Here is a 22,063-nt window from a genome sequence, read left to right on the forward strand (position 1 = left end):
TAAATGATAATCTGACTGGAGGGCTCAAAGCTTTCTAGGCTGGATAGTAGCACAGACATTGAATAGGGCTGCATGCTGCGATAACGCGCTGGCCCTATGGCTGGAGTGCACACACACACTTGTACTTTTTTTGCTCAGTTGTGCGCCAGACAGCACACACACACACACACACACACACACACACATGCATGCACACACCCGAGCAGAAATTTACTTTTCACTTACTTGCAACACACACACAGAGCTCGTGGCGAGTGGCTCGCGCCTGCTGATAAGACAGAACGGAGCACTTCAAAGCAGTGATACTTGGAGATAGAAAACAACCTCAACTAATAGAGCCTCCCTCAAAATGGCTGCCGGGCACCGCCACGTTCCTCAGCTAATGTTTCCACTCACAGGCGCATCGCCGCTCGGCCCTGTTGGCTTACCCGTTGCATAATCATGTCATCCCACTGCTGAGGTTGGAGACACCTGCAGCGAGTTTGCCAATTACATGCTTCTTTCTTAATCGGGGGGAAGTTCCCTTGTTCAAAGCGAAGAGCTAATGGTGCTGGCCAGTTTCTCTTTATTGTTTTGTTTTTCTGTTTAGTAATGGAGGGAATCATCAACATATTCCTTTTAAAGTCCAGACTGTGGCCTCTCCTATTCCAGACATGCTTTGAATTTATGTCAATTCTGCGAGGACAGCTTGTATGAATATATAGTAGGCACTGAGTAAAAGCTTATTACTGTGTTAGACTGAGAGCTATAGCCTTTAGCAAGTGACCCTGTGGCTATTTGATCTTTTGCTCCCCATAATTTATCACTGCAGTCCATGATTTGGAAATTAAGATTGTGTCCACTTTGTTGCCCTATTGCACATTTTTATATATTTCATAAATGAAATGCACAGCTATGGCGGCACGCTTCTGCATGCTGTCTTCTCTCTTTTACTTCCTGTGAGGCTGTGGGTTTCCCCTCCACCTTGTTGTCCTGGCTAGGGCTGCTTAATTTGGCATCTGCTTTTTGGCAGACGGGAAGCGGCTTGGAGGCCAAAAACACGCAGAGGGCCTGGCTGGGGCAATGCAATCGATAAGGACACACTGCAGGCGTGGAACAGGTGCACCAGACTCTGTGAAGCAGAGTTCAGTCTCTGCTGAGACGGCTGTGTCGTAATCTATTTGGGGATGAGGGAGATGGGCAGGGAGGGAGAGGGGAGAAGTGAGAGCGGGAGGGTGGACTAAGGTGTGAAATAGGCTTGGGCTGTATAATATTTCATACCTTCTAGCACTGCAAATCTTAATAAATTTCCTTTATCGATTATTTGTATAACTAGCGATCGATTAATCTATTGTTATTTGCAAAAACAAAACAAAACATAAATACTTTGCTTATTTCAGATAATACCAAATGCCTTTTGTCCCTAAATCTACCCTAAAGAAACCCACAAGTAACATTTTCACACCTATTTTCCTTATAAAACAGAAAAATAGAAGTGTACACCTTTTGAATTCAACTTTCTCTGGCAGTCTCCCAGAAGACTCACAAGGCTTAACTGCCTTAACTCATATAAAAACACTTCACTCAAACCGGACACACACAATAAAACTCACCCACACCATCTTGTTTACTTGTGCTTGTAATCTAGTTAGTAATTTCCAACAATCACCAGCTCCAGTTTTATCAAAATGAATCCTTAAATCACCAAATGTGATAAAAAAAAAAGTCGCTGGCTGTTCACAGTTCTGTAAGTCATCCCTCCACCACTAGGTGTCGTGGTGCCTTTCAGCTCAGCTGCCAGTAGAGACAGGAGACTGAGCCCTGGTGGTGCGTGCTGTGCACTACATACAATGAGTTTAACAGAAAGAGGTGCAACTATATTTATGCTATATTGAAAAATATACCTTCAGGATTTCTAACTACCCTGGTATACTGTTAGACAGTGATACTGCCCAAGCCTAGTGTGAAAGATATTATGTAGTCATGTTACCTTGTATAATACTAATAATAATGTGCTGGTGTATAGGATTGTGGACCTTTTTCGTGTAGCAGTTTGACTGGGCTATTTATTTGTCTCCAACAGGTGTTTGCCTTGAGGGGATCCTGCATTTTGTCGTGTGTGTTTGTTTCTGTCTGTTCACAGCTAATCTTGCATACCTCCGGACCAATAAGCTTAACATTTTGTGTTTTTTACTTTATTAGTGTATGCTCAAAGACCTCTCATGTCTGGCGTGATTCATATTTATTGAAAAAAAAACAGCTTGATTGACTGTTTCATAACGTCGCTGACTGCTGACTTTTCACTCCTCTTTACCGGCCACAAGTTTTCCAGAATTAAGCTTGGCTGTAAACAACAAGCCTTAACCATTCTGTTGCAGGCCACATTTTAGCCCTCGTTGTAGCTCAAAAACTGACATCCGTAAAAAAAGAGTTTGGTCTTATTTTGAACCAGAGCATCTGGGGAAAAATTCCATACCTAATTGATTTGTTATGATTCATTCAAGTTAGGCATGATACGAGACGAATCAATTGCTTTTATTATCTTCTCCAACATCTTCACTGTAAGGGAGCTGGGAGGAATTTCCACCAGGCACAACTGGCTGCCATGGCTGTGACCTTCCATCCACCACATAGCATCATACCACACCAAGAGTATTTTAAATGTGGATTGTTTTTCAAGTTAAATTCTGTGGAAGGATTTTGTTGTTTTGGTCGTATCAGTGCTTCTACTGTTACAAACTATGTACATGGTCATGGTCATATAGTTTCTATTTTTTGGTCTACTTTAATTGGATTTATTGTTGTTTTTTTTACTTTGTTGTGCTGTAGCCTGCAGACAGAATAAATATGTAAATACATAAATAAGTCAAGTCCCAAACTTCACCCACTTGAATCATTCAATCATTTGAATTCAGCGGTTTATACTTTGTACAAAATCAAAAAACATGCAAAGTAAACCTGCCTTCATTTTAGCCAAATCATCTCAAGAAGTGTTGACAGTCAGTTTGGTGAGGGACTTTACAAGCAGACAGTGTGCACACTCACACACACACAACTTTGTGTGAAAATCCAGAAATGTGCTGAGGGTCGCTCCAATCAGTGATCTGGTGAAAGAGGGTCCCCACTTCAACCATTAACTCTTGTTTTTCTCCCCACTTTAGCTTGTTTCCAACATTTCCTGCACTGCTTCGCCATGTCGCTTGATTGCAATCTGCGGCCAAGAAAGGCAAGAAGGGAGAGGGGAGAGAAGGGAAGGGATGGGTGGGGGAGGGGTGGGCGAGGGTGGCGTAAATAAGTGGAGAGGGGGTAAAGACAATAGAAACTCCATGCTTGACTTCCTTAGGAAATGGAACTCTGTGATTCCAGCCATTAAGAGTTCAAAGGTGAACCTCTAAATTTCCGTAAACTGACAGAGTGGCGAAAGTGGCAAATAGAGGTCATCTCTATACAAGTGTGTATTTAATAGATTAGAATAGAATGCCAGCATTTGATTGCTCTCTAATTAAGATTGAGGTGATCACTTTGGACACTTTAAATATTTGAGTGAAATAAGCAAACAGGCCAGGATAATTGAGTTTTAATTTGTGGTTACATGGATGTCACACTGAGTTAGCATTTTGTCCTTTTTCAAAACTCAACACAAAAATAATGCCCGGGCAAAATGCACCCAAGCTCTCAAATTAATGTAGACAAAAGCAAAAACAACCAGTTGTTGGTGCTATTGGACCTCAAATTTGCCTTGTACTTAAATATTGTTAAGGAGCAACCTGTCAAGTCTGACATATCTTTACACTATTAATTATTGTTTTGTACAGCATTATTTAGAGGTTAGAAAAAAGAGCAGAACGGTTAGGCCTGTCATAATAACTACTTTTGTCTGACGATAAATTCTTCCAGAAATAATTAGGATAAACAATGTTATTGTAAATTTTGGACCATTTTATGCCACTGTCATAATAATAAAATTGCATAATAATGCAAGCGCATCTTTTCAAAGAGCAGTGAACTTTAACTCTTTGCAATATTCAGACACTGGAACTGGAACAAGGACAAAAATGGAAAAAAAAAAAAATTAAATTGAATTAATGCAGCTTAACATATACGAGAGAGTATTTTAAAGAATTAAAGTACATTTATAGCAGTAACCCAGAATGACTGAGCTTGAGATTTAATGTGAAAACGAAACCAAGTGATGTCTCTTTTGACTAATTGACAAGCTCAGGTCCAGGAAAACCGCAATTAGCTCCATAATCAGGCTGCTGTGTGGGGTCAGGTCCTGGGGGTGGATGGCTTAGTAGCTGGGCAGTTTGCTGGTGGGTTCACGGAGTGGAGGATGAAGTTGTTGGAGGGTAAAACTACAAACACCAGACTTTTTTGGCTAATTGCTAAGGGTTGACAAGCTAAAGACTATCATGACTGTGTGTCATCTGCTCCAAAAGTGCAGCGTTGGTGACGGGTAATCTACGCTGTGTCATCTTTTAAGTGTTTGTCTGAAAGGAAAAAAAAAGAAGAGTGTCCATGCACTTGAGTCTTAATGATGGCTGAAAAAAACTGCTGTTTATTATGGCATCATGTTGATTAAAATGTTGATGACATTATCACAGAGGCCATAAGAGGCCATATCAAAGTCAGAAATAATGGTCAAGGTCACGTATTTATTGTGTGATAAGTCGATAATGCAATAATCGTGACAGGCCAACATGCAGCAAATGCTAGTTGAAAAATAGAACAGTAGCAACAAAATGCTTTTGTGGTTTTAACAATATGTAATCATTATAAAATGCCTGTAACCAGTTGTAAAACACTGTACCTTTATCTCCTTTGATTAAGTTCTTTAACACTGTTTCTTAATGACATAAAAATAATCTAGGCATAAAGGTGCTAATTCTATCCTGTAGTATGTGCAATCAGATTATCTCACCTGAATTTATGTAGATTATCACCTTAAAGTTTTAAAGTGAGACAACACCACTAGGGGAGCATATGTAGCCCTTTGCCTTACGCTGGATGTACAGCTGAATTCAGGGAAACGACATTAGAAATGATCTATGGTAATGAAATGAACATTCGGCTCATGGGCGACAGTTTTGATGGGCATTTTTGCAGTCAGCACGCCAATGACACACTTCCTGACAACTTGGAAAATCTGTGGCATTTTGTCGTGTGAACAAAGTGCACATTTTAGAGTGGCGTTTTGTTGTGACAATCCAAAGGCACACGTGTGAAGTAAAAATGCTGTTTAATCAACACATTGATATGCCACTCCTGTCAGGTGGATGGATTAAATAAAACAAATTTAAAAAAAAACAATTTATCAAAAACAGTGTTACGTTTACATTTGGGAGGTTAGGTTAGGGTGAGACACAGTTAGGGTTAGATATGATGCTGAATTGTCACTGAATGGTGACACTGAGTCATCCCCAAATGATGAAGAAGCCCATATCATGCCACCGCAACCTGCTTTAATGTGGTTGGGTGGGCTTTGACCCAGTCCATAAAAACACAAATCAGTGCAGCATGGTTTGACTTCATGACGCTGAAATTGAAAAAAGTCTAAAAGTAAGAAGTGGGGTAGCAGGAGAAAATGAAACCAAAATGAGGAGAAAGAAAATAAGGGAGACACAGAGATGTGGAAAGGCAGCGTGTACGAGTTGAAATCTATTTAGTTTCATCCCTGTTAGCCCCTCCCTTCCCGAAGATGCAGATAACATGAATAATTTTGCGACTTTGTTGGGAAAACTTTCTAAAGTGTGGCAAGGCAGACTGGAGGTGATAAATTATTCAAATGTTTCATCGGAGCCATGCCGCTTGCGTAGGGCAGGCCTCTATAATATGCATGTAAGAAGACATGATGAAACAACTCCATAAACAGTAGAGAGTGAGAGAGTGTTTGGGGAGTGTGGGGCGGGGGAGGAAGGGGTGATGCGGAGACAAGTGACTTTGACTCTGACTCTGAGTAGGCATTCACGCACCAGGCCTCTATAATATATACATCTAAGGACACTCGATGAAATAGCTTTGTGTGATGTGGGAAAGGGTTGGGCGCAGAAAAAGGAGGGCAGATTAAGCGGGAGATAAGGGCGACAGAGAGAAAAACAGCGGAAAACACGGAGTAAAAGAGATATACGAGAAGGGGGAAAGGGAATATTGAGATTCCTGCCATTGTGAGTGCATGTGCTTGTGTGAGAGACGGGGAGAATGGGTATTTAACAGACAAAGAAGAAACACAAACAGACAAGGGAGACAATAAATGTAGAGAGGCAGTCCACTTTCTTCTTAGGTACCGAGGGAGAAAAATATGCATTTCAAAAAGATGATTTTCTGCAGCGTGCTGCATCAAGTGTGATGGGATGCATGAGAGTAAACCTTTTATATTATCTGTTGGCCTAAGGTGAACTAAACTTTGCTGTTTTTGTTTTCTCCCTGTGCTGTTTAACTTTTTATGATTAAAGCAAACCTCATGTGATGTAAAGGGCTAGGCTGGATGTTTACATTTTCAATACAGAGGTCAACTCGATTCTTCTTTCAATACTGTATACCCTGAGGGATGCAAACACTTTATCTACACACCTTTTTGCTTACTTTAAAAAAACGCCAAACTCCTCAAATGCAGCAGTGTTTAATGCAGTCTTATTTCAAGCACCAACACTAGAATGGAGGTTACGATATTGTAACCCTGGTTCTGTCAGCACAGGTTTGTGAATACTAGGATAGTGAAAGAAAGAATCGCCCTGCTCTCTATATTAGTTGCTAGTACTTATTGCCTTGGGGTGTTTAGGTTTTGGCATTAGGAGTGACATTGGTCAGGGTTAGGGTAAGAATGTCAGGGTTCCTTTGTCGAATTTGCCTACCTGACACAAATTTGCATTTCCCAGAATGACAAAGACATGAGTTGATAATTGGTGCTTTTATACAATATTTACTCAATGAAATTTTAGATTAATAAAGTAAGTAAAGGCAAATAATAGAACAGCTAGAACAGTGTTATAAGTTCAGAATCCCTTTACTGTTTTGCAGCATTTAAAAATGGGAAAAGTTGATGCTTGCAATATTACTAATTCAAAATCTAAGACAATGTCTAGTCTCATATCCAGATATTGAATATCAACAAAGTTCCCAGCCCTGTGAGATAAAATGCTATTATGCAGTTATACAGAATTTGCAAAGTTATTATAGATAGATAGATATTTTTCGAACATGTAAAACAAGCAAACAGAAAAAGATAAAAATTAAATAAAATGGCAATTACAAAAATGGATGATAACCTATACAAAAAAAAAACAATGAATAGATTCAAATAAGCAATAAGAAATTGCATCTTACATGTTCGAAAAGGAACGGGAGGAAGAATAAACTTATTATTTCTTATTCCTTCTCAGCTAATCAGTTAATTAATATGTGAACTTCATCTCTGTACACTTATAAATAAACCCTCTAGTCCAAACAGTGTAGATGCTTTAGAATGACCTCTTCCAAAGTGTCCAGTGTGCTGCCTTTGTTAGCCAGTTGGACAGACAAAACACAGTAATTGGCGATCTCTGCATTATACCCCAATTGCACTCAGTCCTCAGTGGCCTTCTCTTACTCCACAGTCCATTTCCTGTCTCATATTATATCTTCAAGAAGTCCATATGAGCCCAAAGAAAAACAGGGCGAGCATTAGGCTACAGCGGTAATAAGTGGAAACCGTCACAATAGCCCCTTACCTTGGCCTGTTTCCTGAACCCAGTATGGAAGAAAAAAACAGGGCTTGAACTTAGAGAGTTTACCTTACAGCATACGCTTTATATATTTACAGTGATCTAAACAGAAAAACACCTTTTGTTGGCAAGTCTAGACGGAATGAAGAGCAAAATATAGGGTCCGCATACAACAACAAAATCAAACTCGAATGAATCGACTTGTCGCCTCATTTTCTGAAGAATGAGAAAATCATGCAGTTAAGGTAGTTAATTTATTCCTTGTCTTCATTGAGTGAGGGAGCGGAGCGAGGAAGGGAGCAAAGGAGCGGGGCGGCATTGATTGTATGTATTTATCTCCCGCTGGTCAGCAGTCTGGCTTGTTGCTGTGCACTGGAGGTCATTCTCCACATTGAATCCCCATTGATCTCCTCTTTAGAGCCTCCTGAGACACCCAGAGCTCCATTATGAGAGTGATCACACTCTCAAAGCTTGCACCAATAAACACGTATGCACACTCATGAACAGAGCTACACAAAGTCATACCAAAATTAGCACACGGGCATGAACCATTATTAATGCATAAACACACACACAAACACACACGCACACACACACACACAAACATTTTTACAGCAAGGCCTCTCTGCGCACACACACACACACACACACTGATCGGTAGAAACCAAGTTTAACACTGCCTCTCTCTATAATTCCTTGTACTGCGCCTCCTAACTGCATGTAAGAGCATGCATTAATTCAGACATCATTTAATAAGACACGCAGCCAGACTGCCTTGACCACTCCATAGAAAGGTGCTGAAAGGCAATTACGCTGGGCAAATAGCCCTTCAGGCTCCAGGGGCCTAAGCCCTTCCATCCAGAGGAGGGAAGGAGGGGAGGGTGGACACTAACCTCACTCCAGAGTTGAAAGAGAGTCACTCTGGGTTATGCAGTATTCATCTTAGATGGACGAAGTCGTCCTTGTTAAAACCGGTTTTGGTGGTTGAAGGATATAAGTTAACCTGCAAATTTGATTCATGACCCTTCTGACCTGGGTTTTTGAACAGGTCAGGCACTGTACAGCTTAGATAAACAAAGATAAAAACAAAAACACAAAAGAAAACTGCAAGAGGTTGACAGATTATCAGCTTGGATGATTATTGAGGCCAGTATTTGGCATCTTGCCCGTTATCTGTATCTGCATTTTATTTTAATAATTGCAGATAATATTTATTGATTAAAATGTGCAAAGAAAGTGTCAACAAGACCAATGCAGGGTCATCCAGGCCACATCCAGAAATGCAATGGTCTTTTAATAAAGTTGTTTTAGATACTGCAAGTGTTGCTGGAGTTTCTACATGTTTGATTCATCTCCCTTCTCCATGCACCTTGAAAGTAGGTGAAGTTGCTTCAGAAATCCTCACCTTTACTCTACAATCATTTGGTTTTTTACAAGCCATGACCATATCGCAATGTCTGGTATTGCTTTGCAAGTCTGTGTGTGTGTCATCATAGTAAAATCTGATCCCGGTGGCACCTATTCTCAGCAAGCCCATACAGAAGTCATGAGTACTTTGCCAGGTGTTCATAGGTCTGTCTTCAAAGATGGGTGAAGTCCAAGCAAGGGGGCTAGAAGTGCAAAGATAGGAAGCAGGAAAAGGGCCATTGGCAACACTACTTTACTCCCCAGTTCACAAAACATAACAAAAGTGTAGCTGAGATCACACTGAAGGTTCAGAGTTCAAACATGGGTGTGGTAGTGAGCACAGATGGTGGAATTAGGGAGGTAGGAATTAGGGAAGGGGCCATTGTCCTTCCACTTTGCGCCCCTGGCCCTCATTTGTTTAAACTTGCAGATGATTGTATCGCAGCTGGAGTGATCTTTTTGCAAGATGGTCTTTAGTAAAACAGAGCTTCTAGCAAACAGAGAGGCTGTTTATGACACTAAACATACTATGATGATTTGTTGTGTAAAGCTTATTATGTCCCCAGAGTGATGGCTGACAAGTGTGGCTGTTTTTACACTCTGATTCCATCACTGCCGCTCAAAATAACATGAGACACCTGTGTGGTGAGAACTGGAAATAAACATAAGACTGTCTGTTTTATAAGAAAAGTCCACAAACTGTTCATTGGCTCCCATGATGCAATATTTCGGTCAGATAGACCTCATCAGTCATTAACTACTTTCCCACTCTTTACTTTGGTAGCACAAACAGTCTGGCATTACTTTGAAGTGTTTTATGTGACATATTCAGAGTAGTTACTTAGTCATCCAACTAAATAGCAAAGAACACTCACTCTGTACTTAAGTTATATTTAATAATACCTACACATATTTTAAGCCTTGGCCTACTTTTAATGTTTGATTTTCTTCCTTTGAAAGCTGCTTATTCTGTTATAAGACTACAGGCTATCAACAGCATTGCACTTTGATAAATATTACTTTTTGCCGTCCCTAAAACACAGCATTACCGCAGGTAATAACTATCACCGTTTTTACTCATATCATCAACAACTGCACATTTTTAAACCTTTAAAACCAGGGAAAATTGGCCTGATTTCTTTGAAACATATGGGTAGAAGAAAAAAAGCTTTCTTGTACTTTTAAAAAAAGTACATGAAAATTATCTATCGATCTATCTAAAAACTGCTGAAAAATGGTAATTATTCTGTAAAATCATTTTAAATATATAATTGATAATTAGAAATATAATTCTTTGGACATTTTTTCTAGCTTAAAAAAATAATTGCCATTTGCCATTTTAGGACATTTCTTACTGAGTTGCTCATTCCCTTTTTTCCCCACATTTTTGAAAGTAAGTAAACCAACTTGCTCAGGACCCAAAGGTTGAAATACTTTTGAAAAGTGTCTTATTACAGCACAAGGAACTTGATGTCAGTCCAGGTTTCAAAGTGTGAACATGAATGTGTTTGGGGCTGGATAGAAAAACCCAGATTTGGCTAAATTAGTTGGTAATCAGCTTCTTGGTACCAGTTATCCAGATGACCAATGTTAAGTTTGGGGAAGCCAAAAGACATTTCAACTGGCTTCAAGTACAGGCCTTTGGATTACTCATTGTTTCTTACCCCTCATGGTAAATAATGAAGATGATGTTTTGTGGTGCTCAAAGGATTTAAAAGCTGCACTTGAAGCAGCAGTAATTGATTTATTGGGACATTTGGCAGCGGAATAAGCTGTAAACACAACATTGACACATTATCACCTTTTAGAATTGCTGTGGTAAATGTGTGTGCGAGCAGCTGCCTGTAAGCTCAATTGAATGGAAGCTCAATATTCACTCTACTTTTAGCTCTGTTTTGGTCTCCACCAAACCCATTGGGTAATATTTGGCTTCTAACAGTAAAATGGACTTCCATGAACCACTGATATTGTGTTTGTGTTGTTTTAGTGGTGAAATGTATGCTTCTAAATTTGGGTTCATGTGAATGGTTAGTTTATCAACCAGAGATAAACCTTTGAGAGCAGTCCCAAAGAAATGGGTGACAACAAAGCAAAATAAGTTCAAACACAGGTTGAAGTGTCTTCAGATTGTCATCATAAACGGATGTCCTGTATGAAAGCGGTACCACTTTCCCTTCCCTTCAGACACTCCTGGCTCCATACTCAGGAAAGCATTACAATTTGTTAAGCAGTTGGGGAAACTAAAAAGAGGGCTGGCAAGTGGTACAGTAAAAGGCAAGAGGTATTAACAGTATGTCAGGCTCAGCATAACACCATTTAAGATATTCCCCTAAAGGTACAGCTCAAGGTATTCTTCATGTTGCGAATTATTCTTTGACAACTCCGCAGACATCTATGATGGACAGGTATATCCAGGAAAAGGATTCTTAAGTTTTTGTTTTTTTAAATTTTCAAAACATGCAAGATAGCAGGGGTGGGGTGGTGGGGGAACAGTCATAATTGAAAACTGTGACGGCACAGATGGCACTTCTTTTTCTTCTTTTTTTTAAGTCATTTTGCAGAATTAATTATTAGATGAAGATTAGTGGCTGTAAGTATTCCTTATGTCACAACGACAAAAAAAGCAGAAATCATTATGAATATTAAAATGAATGAATATTAAAAGCATTACAAGTATGCCGAGGTATTTCATGTGAAGATTTAAAAAAAATCACACCACAGCCTGTCAAAGAAATTTATTGGGGGAAAGTACTTAAACCTGCATCTTTTTATGTTTCTGCGTTGACAGTAGTCATGGCAGGAGGCATTATGTTTATGGTTTGCCTGGCCATCTGTCCGTCTGTCTCATTCTTTTGAATGTGATATCTCAAGAACACTTTGAGGTACTTTCTTTAAATTTGGCACAGAAGTCCATTTGGACTCAATGTTGAGCTGATTTGAATTGTGTCACCAAAGGTCAAGGTCATTGTTACCTTGTGTCCATCTCATTCTCATCGATGCAATATCTCAAGAACACAAACGTTCACTTGGACTCATAAATGAACTGATCAGAATTTAAACGTCAAAGGTCAAGCTCATTGTCACTTTGTTTCTGTCTCATTCTCCATATCTCAAAAAGTCCTTAAGGGAATTTTCTCAAATTTGGCACAAACGTCCTCTTGGACTCAAGGAGGAACTCATTTAAAATTTGGTAGTCAAAGGTCAATGTGACTGTGACCTTGCATCTGTCTCACTTTTGTGAACACGATATCTCAAGACATCCTCAATGGAATTTTCTCAAATTTGGCACAAGCTCCCACTTGCACCAAAGGATGATTTGATTAGAAATTGGTAGTCAAAAGTAAGGGTCATTGTGACCTTGCATTTGTCTCATTCTCGTTAATACAAGATTTCTTAAGGGAATTTCCTCAAATTTGGCACAAACAAGTATGAACGGAATAGAATTTGGTGGTCAAAGATCTGTGTGACCTGACAAAACATGTTTTTAGCCGCAAGTCAAGAAATTCAGATGCTAATTATGGAAAAAAATTAACACAACTGTCAAACAGGATAAGATAATGACAGGATGGCGTTGCCATGACATCATAATATTCTGCCAAAACACTTCCCTGGCTGTTATTTAATATCAAAATTTGAAAACATGAGTTTGGTCAGATGCTGAATTGGTGACACTAATTTTGGATTCCCACTTTGAGACTGCTGATTGTATAGATCAAATTTTCCACCAGGTTAAAGATGTGTGTGAAGCATCCATGTTTTAGAATTTGTAGCATCTTGCAGCAACATCCATATTTGAAACTTTGTCATCTGTCATGGATACTTATGAGTCTGGACAGACATGGATTTTAACTGTAACCTGACCGCTTTGCTGAGCAGAGGCATACAACCACGAGGCCATAATTCCAGTTTCTTATTATTACACATGGTACGAATTAACTAAAGATATTGAGAAGGAAGGGAGAAGGGAGAGGTAAAGAAAGAACAGCAGGATTGACCTACCATTGTTGCCAAAGTCCAGCGAGTACTTGACCACGTGGTAGTTATTCCACACGTACAGCAGGTTGTCCCTCGGGTTGTAATCCACTGCGGCGATGTACTGGTAGGAATTAGGGAACGGTATGTTAACCGTCATCTCCTTGCTCTTATCAGTGTTGTACATGTAGTCGATTTTGTTTCCGGTCCCTTCATTATCGTCGTCTTCATAAACGGTTTTGACTACGTACAAGACGCCGCAGATCATGAAAGCATTGGAGGCGGAGCGTTTGTCGTAGCTTGTGTCCCAGGAGCCTTCGATTCGCAGGGTGTAAGGGTTGAGCTGGCTCACCACGATGCGCCCGTTGTTCTGCTCCGTTGCATAGATCACCCACAGTCCATTCTCATCCACTGCTAGGTCAATGTCCGACTTGCCCCCCCAGCGGTACGGCGAGGTGTCGTGGTAGTTCGCGTTAGCGATAATAGCCTCACCGCTCTTGATGCGAGTGCGCAGGTCAAACTTTACAATGTTGCGGGTGCGCTCCTTGTTGAAGAAGAGTGCGCCGTCATAGACAACAAAACCAGTCCCATCTACACGATGTGGGAGTTTATAAGTTGTGGTGGGACGGCCTGCGATGAAGTCCTCTTTTGATGAGTACTCTGTGAGTGTGTCTGTGCGGTATGGTGTCCACGGCATGTAGTAGATCTTGTCCGAGGCCTGCAGCGGGTCCTTGCACCACGCACCAGACTGGTGATCTGACTCAAAGAGATGCTCACTTTGGTAAACTCCTCGCAGAATACCGGGGCAGAGAAATACTGAGGAAGACAAAAATTCTCACATTAGATACATTTTTACAGTAAAATGTCAACTATTCTCTCTAGATTCTCTGACAGCGCCTTGGAAATGTTTGCCTCTTTTCATAAATGTTAAATTGTGTTGTAACGCAACCTTAACCACCATTGAGTGACGATGACACGATAGGCTCGCTGTGTTGTGATTCGGATGTTGTATAGTCACTGTCATTCTCAAGAACGGCAGCAGCATGCCTCCCATTCAGCGGATAATACCCTTCTCTCACAGCTAAGAGAAAAAGAGAAAATGGCACATTTTGTTCTACTTCCCTCCCTTTCCCTCAATTCCCACTTCTCCCTCCCTCCCTGGCTCCTCATTAGTCTCATAGCTCTTTCTTCCCTTCCCTCCCTTTCTATCTCTGTCAGGAACAACCAACTGTAGGGCCCAACACGTCCTTTTATCGCCTGCTGTTTCTGCAATTGTTACAATAATTCATTTCCCACTCCATTCTTGGTATTCCCATCTTTGAATACTGGGGTCATGTTTTATGAGTGATGTGGGAGATGTAATAAATTCTGGGACCGGAGTCACAGGGACCTTTGTAATTTAATTGGAATGTTGTCGCATACACACACACACACACACACACACATAGAAACACACAAAGTCGAGGCCAGATGTGCGTTTTTTTTCCCCCATTCTTCCCAATAAGATCCGACACAAAGGGCCGGGAATATTGATTGAATTTTCATTGGCTATTCATTGTATTTTTTTTATATCACAGGAAAGAAATATTAAATGTCATTGTAATCCTCTGTTCATTGGCTGCTCGTAAAAAGCCCGCTCGACTCATGGAGAGTTTAAGTGACATTCTACGCGATACCATATAATAATATGGGGCCCAGAGTGTGTCTAATGAGAACCAGTGTTTCCAAATTGCCTCTATATGCTGAGATCAAGCTGTCTTAAAATAGCAGCAGTGACTTTGAAAGAGATGTCATTCTGCCATGAGGTACAAAACGCTTCAGGCGCCAGCATCAAAAAGTGACACCCAACCCCGGGTTTTTGAGCATGTGTGAAATGTGGGCGTGCTTTTTTTTTTTTCTTTTTTTTTTTGCTTTTTTTTGCAGACTTACCTTTTTGTTCCACTTCTGCAGGGAGCCATAGGCAAACCATTTGAAGAGTGAGAGAGAGAGAGAGAGAGAAAGAAAGAGATGGAGACAAGAGACAAAAATAGATTAATGATGCAATAATAAGGAAATCATGATAATACAATCTCGGATCTTCATAATCATTCTCATATTTCATTCTAACCTTGTGAGAGTGCCAGGATGCTCTCCATGTGTGATCAGTAATAACATTATGTAAGCGTCTGAGGAGACTGCTCTGCAACGGGGAAGCTATCTGACAGTAATGCATCTCGCATATGTCACACACACATATGGGGCGAACAGAAACACACGTGCCACAGGAGGGAGAGTGAGAGCGCACAAGAGCATGACGTAGAAAAACCCACACATTCACATGTGCAGGACAAAATACAGCAATGACCTGAGATAATGAGCTCTTTAATATATGCTAATAGCAAGGGAATAACGAAAACCAGAAAACTGATTTGATTACTGGGATTGCATTTCAGTGGACCAGCCAAAGCTGCCACATTAAAACACTCTCTGATGCACTGGCGAGCTTTGTGTGTGTCACCTACTCTGCGCACCTCCGAGTGCACAATCATCTGTGTGTGGAGGTGGGAGCACGCTGAATGCACCGGTTCGCCTCAACCCCAACACCAATTCCCTGTCTATTATATTCAAAGCGTTATCCTCAGAGCCTCGGCGGAGGTGCGCTCGCGTCGCCCCGCGATGAAATGTGCACACTTGCTTGGAGCCTCTTAAACATATGAATTCCATTCCAGCTGGCTCCCAGGGGGCCCGAGTGGAATGTGAACATGGCAGAAACCTAATCCTGCAGGCAGTGCCCCTGTGTCTTTCAAGACCGTTAGAGACCTGCTGAATGGAACTGGTCCCTGGAGAGGAGGTGGAGGAGGAGGAGGAGGAAGAGGAGGAGGAGGAGAGGACAGGACAGGAGAGAGAAGGAGAGGAGGCAAGAGTGGAGCAGAGAGGACGATGTAGGAGAGGAGGAGAGAAGATAAGCAAGAAGGAGGGTAGGAGGAGGGAGGGAGAGAGGAGGGGAGGAGAAAGAAGTAGAGAGAAGAGCGAGGAGGAGAGAAGAGGAGAAAGGCAGGAAGAAGAGGAGGGGAGAGAAAAAGAGGGGACAGGAGAGAGGAGGAGAAAAGGTAGAGGAGGAGGGAGAGGAGATCATAGAGAAGGAAGGGGGAGAAAGAAGGAGAGGAAAGAGGAGAGGAGAAAGAGGGAAGGAGGGAGGAGGGGAGAGAAGGAGCAGAGGAGCAGAAGAGAGTAGGGAAAAGAAGGGAGGGGAGAGAGAAGAGGAGGACTGAAGAGCATAAGAAAGGAAACAGGAGGGGAGGAGAGGAGACAATCAGACTCCTCATAGTAAAAAAACAAAAAAAAAACATGTTGAAGGACTTCCGGCTGGTCTATGTTTATATATAGCACACTCCATCTTACACAGCACATGCATGAATTCTTTAACACATTAAAGCTAAAACTCATCAGCAGCCAGGAGACGTACACAAACACATGTGACACACAGAAACACACACACACACACACACACACACACACACACACACACACAGCAACCATTAAATCCGAGGCTCATGAAAAATGCATGGTAACTGGTGCGGCTTAGCACAACTCCCGATAAATAAGCAATCTCTGGAAGGAGATCGTGTTAAACCTAAAACAAGTGTGTGTGCGCGAGTGTGTGTGTGCTGTGACTAGTGAAGATATAAAATGGTTCACCACAAGGAAGCAGCTCCCTTGTGAGAAAATCTGGGGAAGAAAACAGATAGTGTGGGGCGTGCGCGCGATGGAACGACAGATATTGATGCAGCACACGCTCAAATTTAAAAATTACAAAGAGACACGTTGGTGTTGAGACGACGGGGATTAATGACAAGGACTCCGCATCACCTGAGTCTCTTCCACCCTCTACCCCCACAGACACAAAGGAAAACACGCAGAGTTCAAGGTTGCCAGCGACTAATAGATTTCAAATGAAAAAGCGTGGCGGCAACAAGTACACCAAATGGCACCCAAAATGTCAAGCAAATGTCATTCAATTTGCAGCGCGGCTTGTTGTTTCGCCAGATTAGCTGACGCCTCCATCGGTGACCTCATTGCAAGATTTTTTTTTTTTAATCTCCATGACAATGGTGAGAAACTTTTTTTTTTTCCCTACAAATCGCAGCCATTCATCTTTCAACACGCCTGATTTGACAGTGAATATAGGTCGGCGAGATGTTCAACGAACGCTTTTTTCTCAAGGTTAGCCTGCGAGGTGATGCGAGAGATGAGAGCCCCTTTGTGCTAATTCAGCGTCAATGACGAGAAGAGGAAACACTATGGACTTCTTGCCACAAAACGTCCTTGTTGCCGAGAAAAACGTCAACAAGAGAGCATTGCCTCTCCATCTTTTTTTCTTTTTCCCCATTCATAATTGAATTCTGCAGCGGTGCAGCGTGTTTTTATCTACCTGGTATCTTTGACTGATCATTTGCAAAACCACTTAGACTGCACTATTGAATAGTTAGTTCTGAACAAAAACCCCCCAAAAACAGCTCATTTATTCCTCGCAAGGCTTTGAATGGATATTAGGAAACAATAGCAGAACAATAACACTAACAGGAATGCTCTGTTGTGACAATGTGTCGCCTGTCTGGTTTCATATTCATTAAAAATCCTCTAAATATTCATTATTATCTGCAATTTTTTAACTTTCTTTAATCACATGAGCGGCTGTGACACTACCTTCTGTCTTTTTTCCAGTCTTTTTTTTGTATTTCTATTTCTCGCACACACACACACACAAACACGCACACAAAAACAGTGTTAACCTGACTGTGGTGTGGTGTAAAGATAATTAGCATTTTTATTGAAAGCATATGGTTTATTAAGGAGGTATTTGTCGACGAGGAAAGACGGTGTGTGTGCCTGTGAGTGTGTGTTCCTGCAGACGAGTGGCGACAGCAGCCTTAACCACGGCTATCTCTGATCTCCAATCAGCTCAGCCGGCTAAAGCTCAAGGTCATTTATGGACACAGACAGTTTTCTTTTCCTCCTCCTCTCCATTATTCTTCTCTTTCTCTGCCGTCCCTCTCATCCTCACCTGCTGCCTTTCTCTGGCGTCGTCTCATGCCGCGCCTTCTCTCCTCGCTCACTCTCCCCGTTCTGTCCTCTGTATTTCCGCCTCCTCCCCACACCCTGTCCACCTCTCACGCTGTGTCTTTTATCAGTTAATTCATTCTTCCTGTTCTTCGTCGGGCTGGCCTCGTCTAACCTATTTCTCTCTATCTCAGCTGTCGCTCTCTCGCACCCCTCGCTCTGTCGTCTCTCTCCTTCTGTCTCTTTGGTTCCCTTCCATCTTGCTCGCTCTGGGAAACACAAAATCACCCGCATATGTGTACACACACTCCCGTAAAATGTACACGCTCATACAGACACACACACACACACACACACACACACACGAGGACAGAATCCTGGCTGTGAGCAATTGTTTCAACACACACGACTCCTCTCATGTTATCATGATGAAGTTATTCCAAGGGTCCAATCTGACAGAAGTCTTTAATTGGACAGACAAGAAGGTGATTTTATCTTTTAATTAGCTCTCCTAGTGAGCTGTGTCTATTGTCTAAAATAGGCTGCATGGGTATTGCATAACATATCACTAGCTTTTCTGATTAATACACTAAATGTGGTAGTAGGCTAATTGCTTCGTAATGACAGTTGGAGAGCCGGGGTCTGCCGCTTGAAGATGAAGAAACGGACAGACATAATCCCCAAGTGTGCATGAGATTTTTTTTTTTCACGTATGGCCATAAATGAAACAATGCAAATCATGATTTCTGCAGCTAAGCATATTTGTAGAGATTAAATGCATCCATGCGTGAGAGCCGCCTCAGAGAAGCTCTTTGTACAGTGTGCTAATGTATGGATATTTATAGTCTGCCTGCAGTGCAATGAGCAAGTATACACAGGTGGCTAATTACTGCCAAAGCTAGCTGGCTAGTTTGGCACACGACTGCCACACACTCGTACCACAGAGAGCCAGGGAGAGAGAGCGAGAGCACTTGATTTTAGCTTTGGAGACGAGCCAAAAACCTGCGGTGCAGGGAGGAGAGATGAAGAGCCGTGAAGGTAGAGCCAGCCAAAAAAAATCGTCAAGAAAAAAAAAAGAGGGGGAGGAGGAGGAGAGGTGGAGGGGCAAAATTTTTCAGAAAACTGAACCGTACATAATTTAATTACCTGTTTTACAACCCACTTTGAGATTTGTTTACAATATCTAACATAGCTGCTCCACTTGAACATCAGCGCTGAGGAAAAGTCGACAATGTGAAGAGGTGTCTCTTTGGAGCTCGGCTCATTTTCTTTCCTTGCAATCAGTTTCTGATTACCTCCTCGGCCTCGGAGGTGAGCGCTCAGGGGTCAGGTGTTTACACTTGGCAGCCAGCGCTACTAGTGCTCTTAATGTCTAGGGACACCTACTTGAGTTATGGATGTCCCTCGAGCTGTTTGAGTGCACTAACCCTGCCTTTTCGAATGTAAATGCGATGATTTGTTTAAGTTGTTGAGTGTTTCAGGAATGCGACACTTTGAGCACACTCTCATATATTTTAGAAAACAAGCCTCCTTTATCGATCTGTGCTGATTTATGGCAACGTTTTGGAGATATATCACCGCTTAATGTCTCACAAAATGTATCTTTCACAACAACGCGGCTGACAGCATTGATTTGCTATGTCAAGCTCGCCAGCTTGATCGCAGACGGCTGGATCTGCGGCCCGAATGTCAGCGAGCAAAAGTATTTTGCACTCAGAGTTCAGGCATTATTATGCCCACTCAAAGAAATTTAATTTCATAAACATTTTAGGGAGGTGATATGAGGACTCTGTGAAGGGTCTTGACACGTTAAAGGGGTAGATCAGTTGTTTTTTTTAAGTGGAGTTTTATGACATACTTATCTATACAAAGTGTGTTGCATGCAGTGGATGTCAGTCGGCACACCGCCAGTTTGAAGAATTAGGCTGTAGTCTGATATGGAAGCTAATTAATGTACTACTGAGAGTGGCAGGCAAAAAAAATAAAAATAAAAATAATATAATAAAATATATATATATATATATTAGTCACCAAACAAATCCATAGCATTTTAACACTTTGAAACCTGAGCAAATTGGCTTGATTTCTTTCAAAAACATGAGAAGAAAGCGATGAGGAGCATGAGAAGAAATGACCCCAAATTAATTAAACAGGAAAACTACCTGAAATTAGCACAAAAAAGAAGAAAAGAAAATTTGAAAAACAAACAAGAACCTTACTTATAATAATGATAGTTAGAAATATAGTTTTCTGGATATTTTTTCTCTAGCTTATTTTCTAAAATATTTTTTTTAAATCTACCTATTTCTTGCAATTTACACATTTTTTGTCAAGTTGCTCTTTGCCTGCTTTACCTCAATGTCAGACAGCAATTTCCAATGGTAAAGTGAGGCCGTTACATTGCTCTCTTCAAAGTCAGATTCCATTGAGAAAAATAAAATGGTAAATTAACATTTATGATAACAGGACTGCAGATCTATCACTGCCTATGTCTGTCTATCAGTTATTATGTTTGTGTTATTGTGTGAGTTTGGTGTCTGGTGGCTTTGACAAAAGCATATATGTTTTTGCTGTGTTGTGTATCTTGTATATTTATTATTATTTATTGTGGGATATTCTGTGATGTGCTGACCTGAGCACAATGAGTTTCCCATGAGGACAATAAAGGACATTTTATTTAATCTTAATATGTAGGGAGTTAAGATCGTTATGGGCTAGAACACACAAAACTGGCGGTCTGACAAAAATGAAGATTTTTTTTTTAGGTGGCCTGTTTTTAGGTGGCTAGAATACATTTTGTTGCTGGCCCCCCATCCACAGCAGTACATTGCTTAAATTCCGTGTCGAACTCCAGCTTGCTTCTCCAAATTAGAGGCTTGCCGACTGACATCTATCGTACAAAATAAACTGTCTATGGATCAGTAAACCATACAACCCCACTTCAAAAAATGTGAACTATCCCTTTAAAGCTTGAGGATTCTCAGACAAACAATGCAAAGTGTGGAGTCATGGTATCAAAGGACAAGGTTCACCTTTATGCATCATATTTTTCTCTTGTGCAACATTTCTAAACACACACACAGGATTCAAATAGTGTATCACAGTGCCACCTGATCCAGCCTGAACACTTAGTCAGTACACAAAAACTGCTAATGTACTGTCAAAGGCTCTCTCTATCTCTCTCTCTCCTCCATCCTTTCCTCTGACGCTCCATCTCTCCCTCTGTGTCCTCTTTCTGTTAGCTGAGCTCTCTAATGACTTTGGTTTCAGATGCTGTCTACTTTTGTGGGGGGGGGTGGGGGGGGGGGTACCCTGACGGACTCATTGTTTATCAGATCAGCATGCAACTCATCTCCCTTTTGCACTCGCTTGTGCCTGAGCCGCCGTTCTTACCGGTGATTAATCTACAAAATGCTGTATTTTCAAGTGAACGTTCAGTTCTAACAAAGATGATAAATACAGAACATGTAGACAATCTTCAAAGAATTGATGAGAGTGAAAACACATTTTGATGCTTGTGATGTGTGCAGCGTGCAAGTTTGGTGCACGTGCACTCGGTGGGGCATTAAGCAGGTATCAGGTTGTGTTTCCATCTGCTCCAGAGAGGGCTCTGATAGTCCTATTATTTAATCTGCTGGTCATTCTAGACGCCAGGCAAGAGCCGTTTAGCCAGACATAATTGAATGCTTCAGTGTGGGAGATCACCTTGGCTGTCTGTATGGACTGTGGTGCCAAGGCTGAACACTCAGACGATGTCAGGATCTGTGATTCCTGCAGCACTTTAAGAGGAATTGTGCCTAAAAAACTAAACTTTAAAACATTTTGCAAAATCAGCCACCTTTTACCACATTCATTTCAAATCATGGGAAAAATACAAAAAACTCAAAAACTTTCCTGAATGCTCATCAAATAAATTCTGCTTGAGAAGAACTAATTTGCTTTGTTTTTTTTGTTTTTTGTTTTTT

General features: G+C 41.2%; 1 protein-coding gene across 11 annotated transcripts in view; it reads right to left on the reverse strand.

The window, feature by feature from the left end:
- Positions 1–22,063, reverse strand: part of adgrl3.1 (adhesion G protein-coupled receptor L3.1) — a 177,721-nt gene that overhangs the window by 74,006 nt on the left and 81,652 nt on the right. For all 11 annotated transcript variants that reach the window (XM_088075450.1, XM_088075459.1, XM_088075451.1 and 8 more), the window contains 2 exons: positions 14,988–15,002; positions 13,086–13,874 (listed from right to left, as the gene is read on the reverse strand). In XM_088075450.1, the coding sequence (XP_087931576.1) occupies positions 13,086–13,874; positions 14,988–15,002 (804 nt within the window). The remainder of the gene's footprint in view (positions 1–13,085; positions 13,875–14,987; positions 15,003–22,063) is intronic.

Source organism: Plectropomus leopardus, chromosome 3, assembly GCF_026936395.1.
Source record: "Plectropomus leopardus strain MGB_pleo_1.0 chromosome 3, ASM2693639v1, whole genome shotgun sequence".
Taxonomy (NCBI): Eukaryota; Metazoa; Chordata; class Actinopteri; order Perciformes; family Serranidae; genus Plectropomus; species Plectropomus leopardus.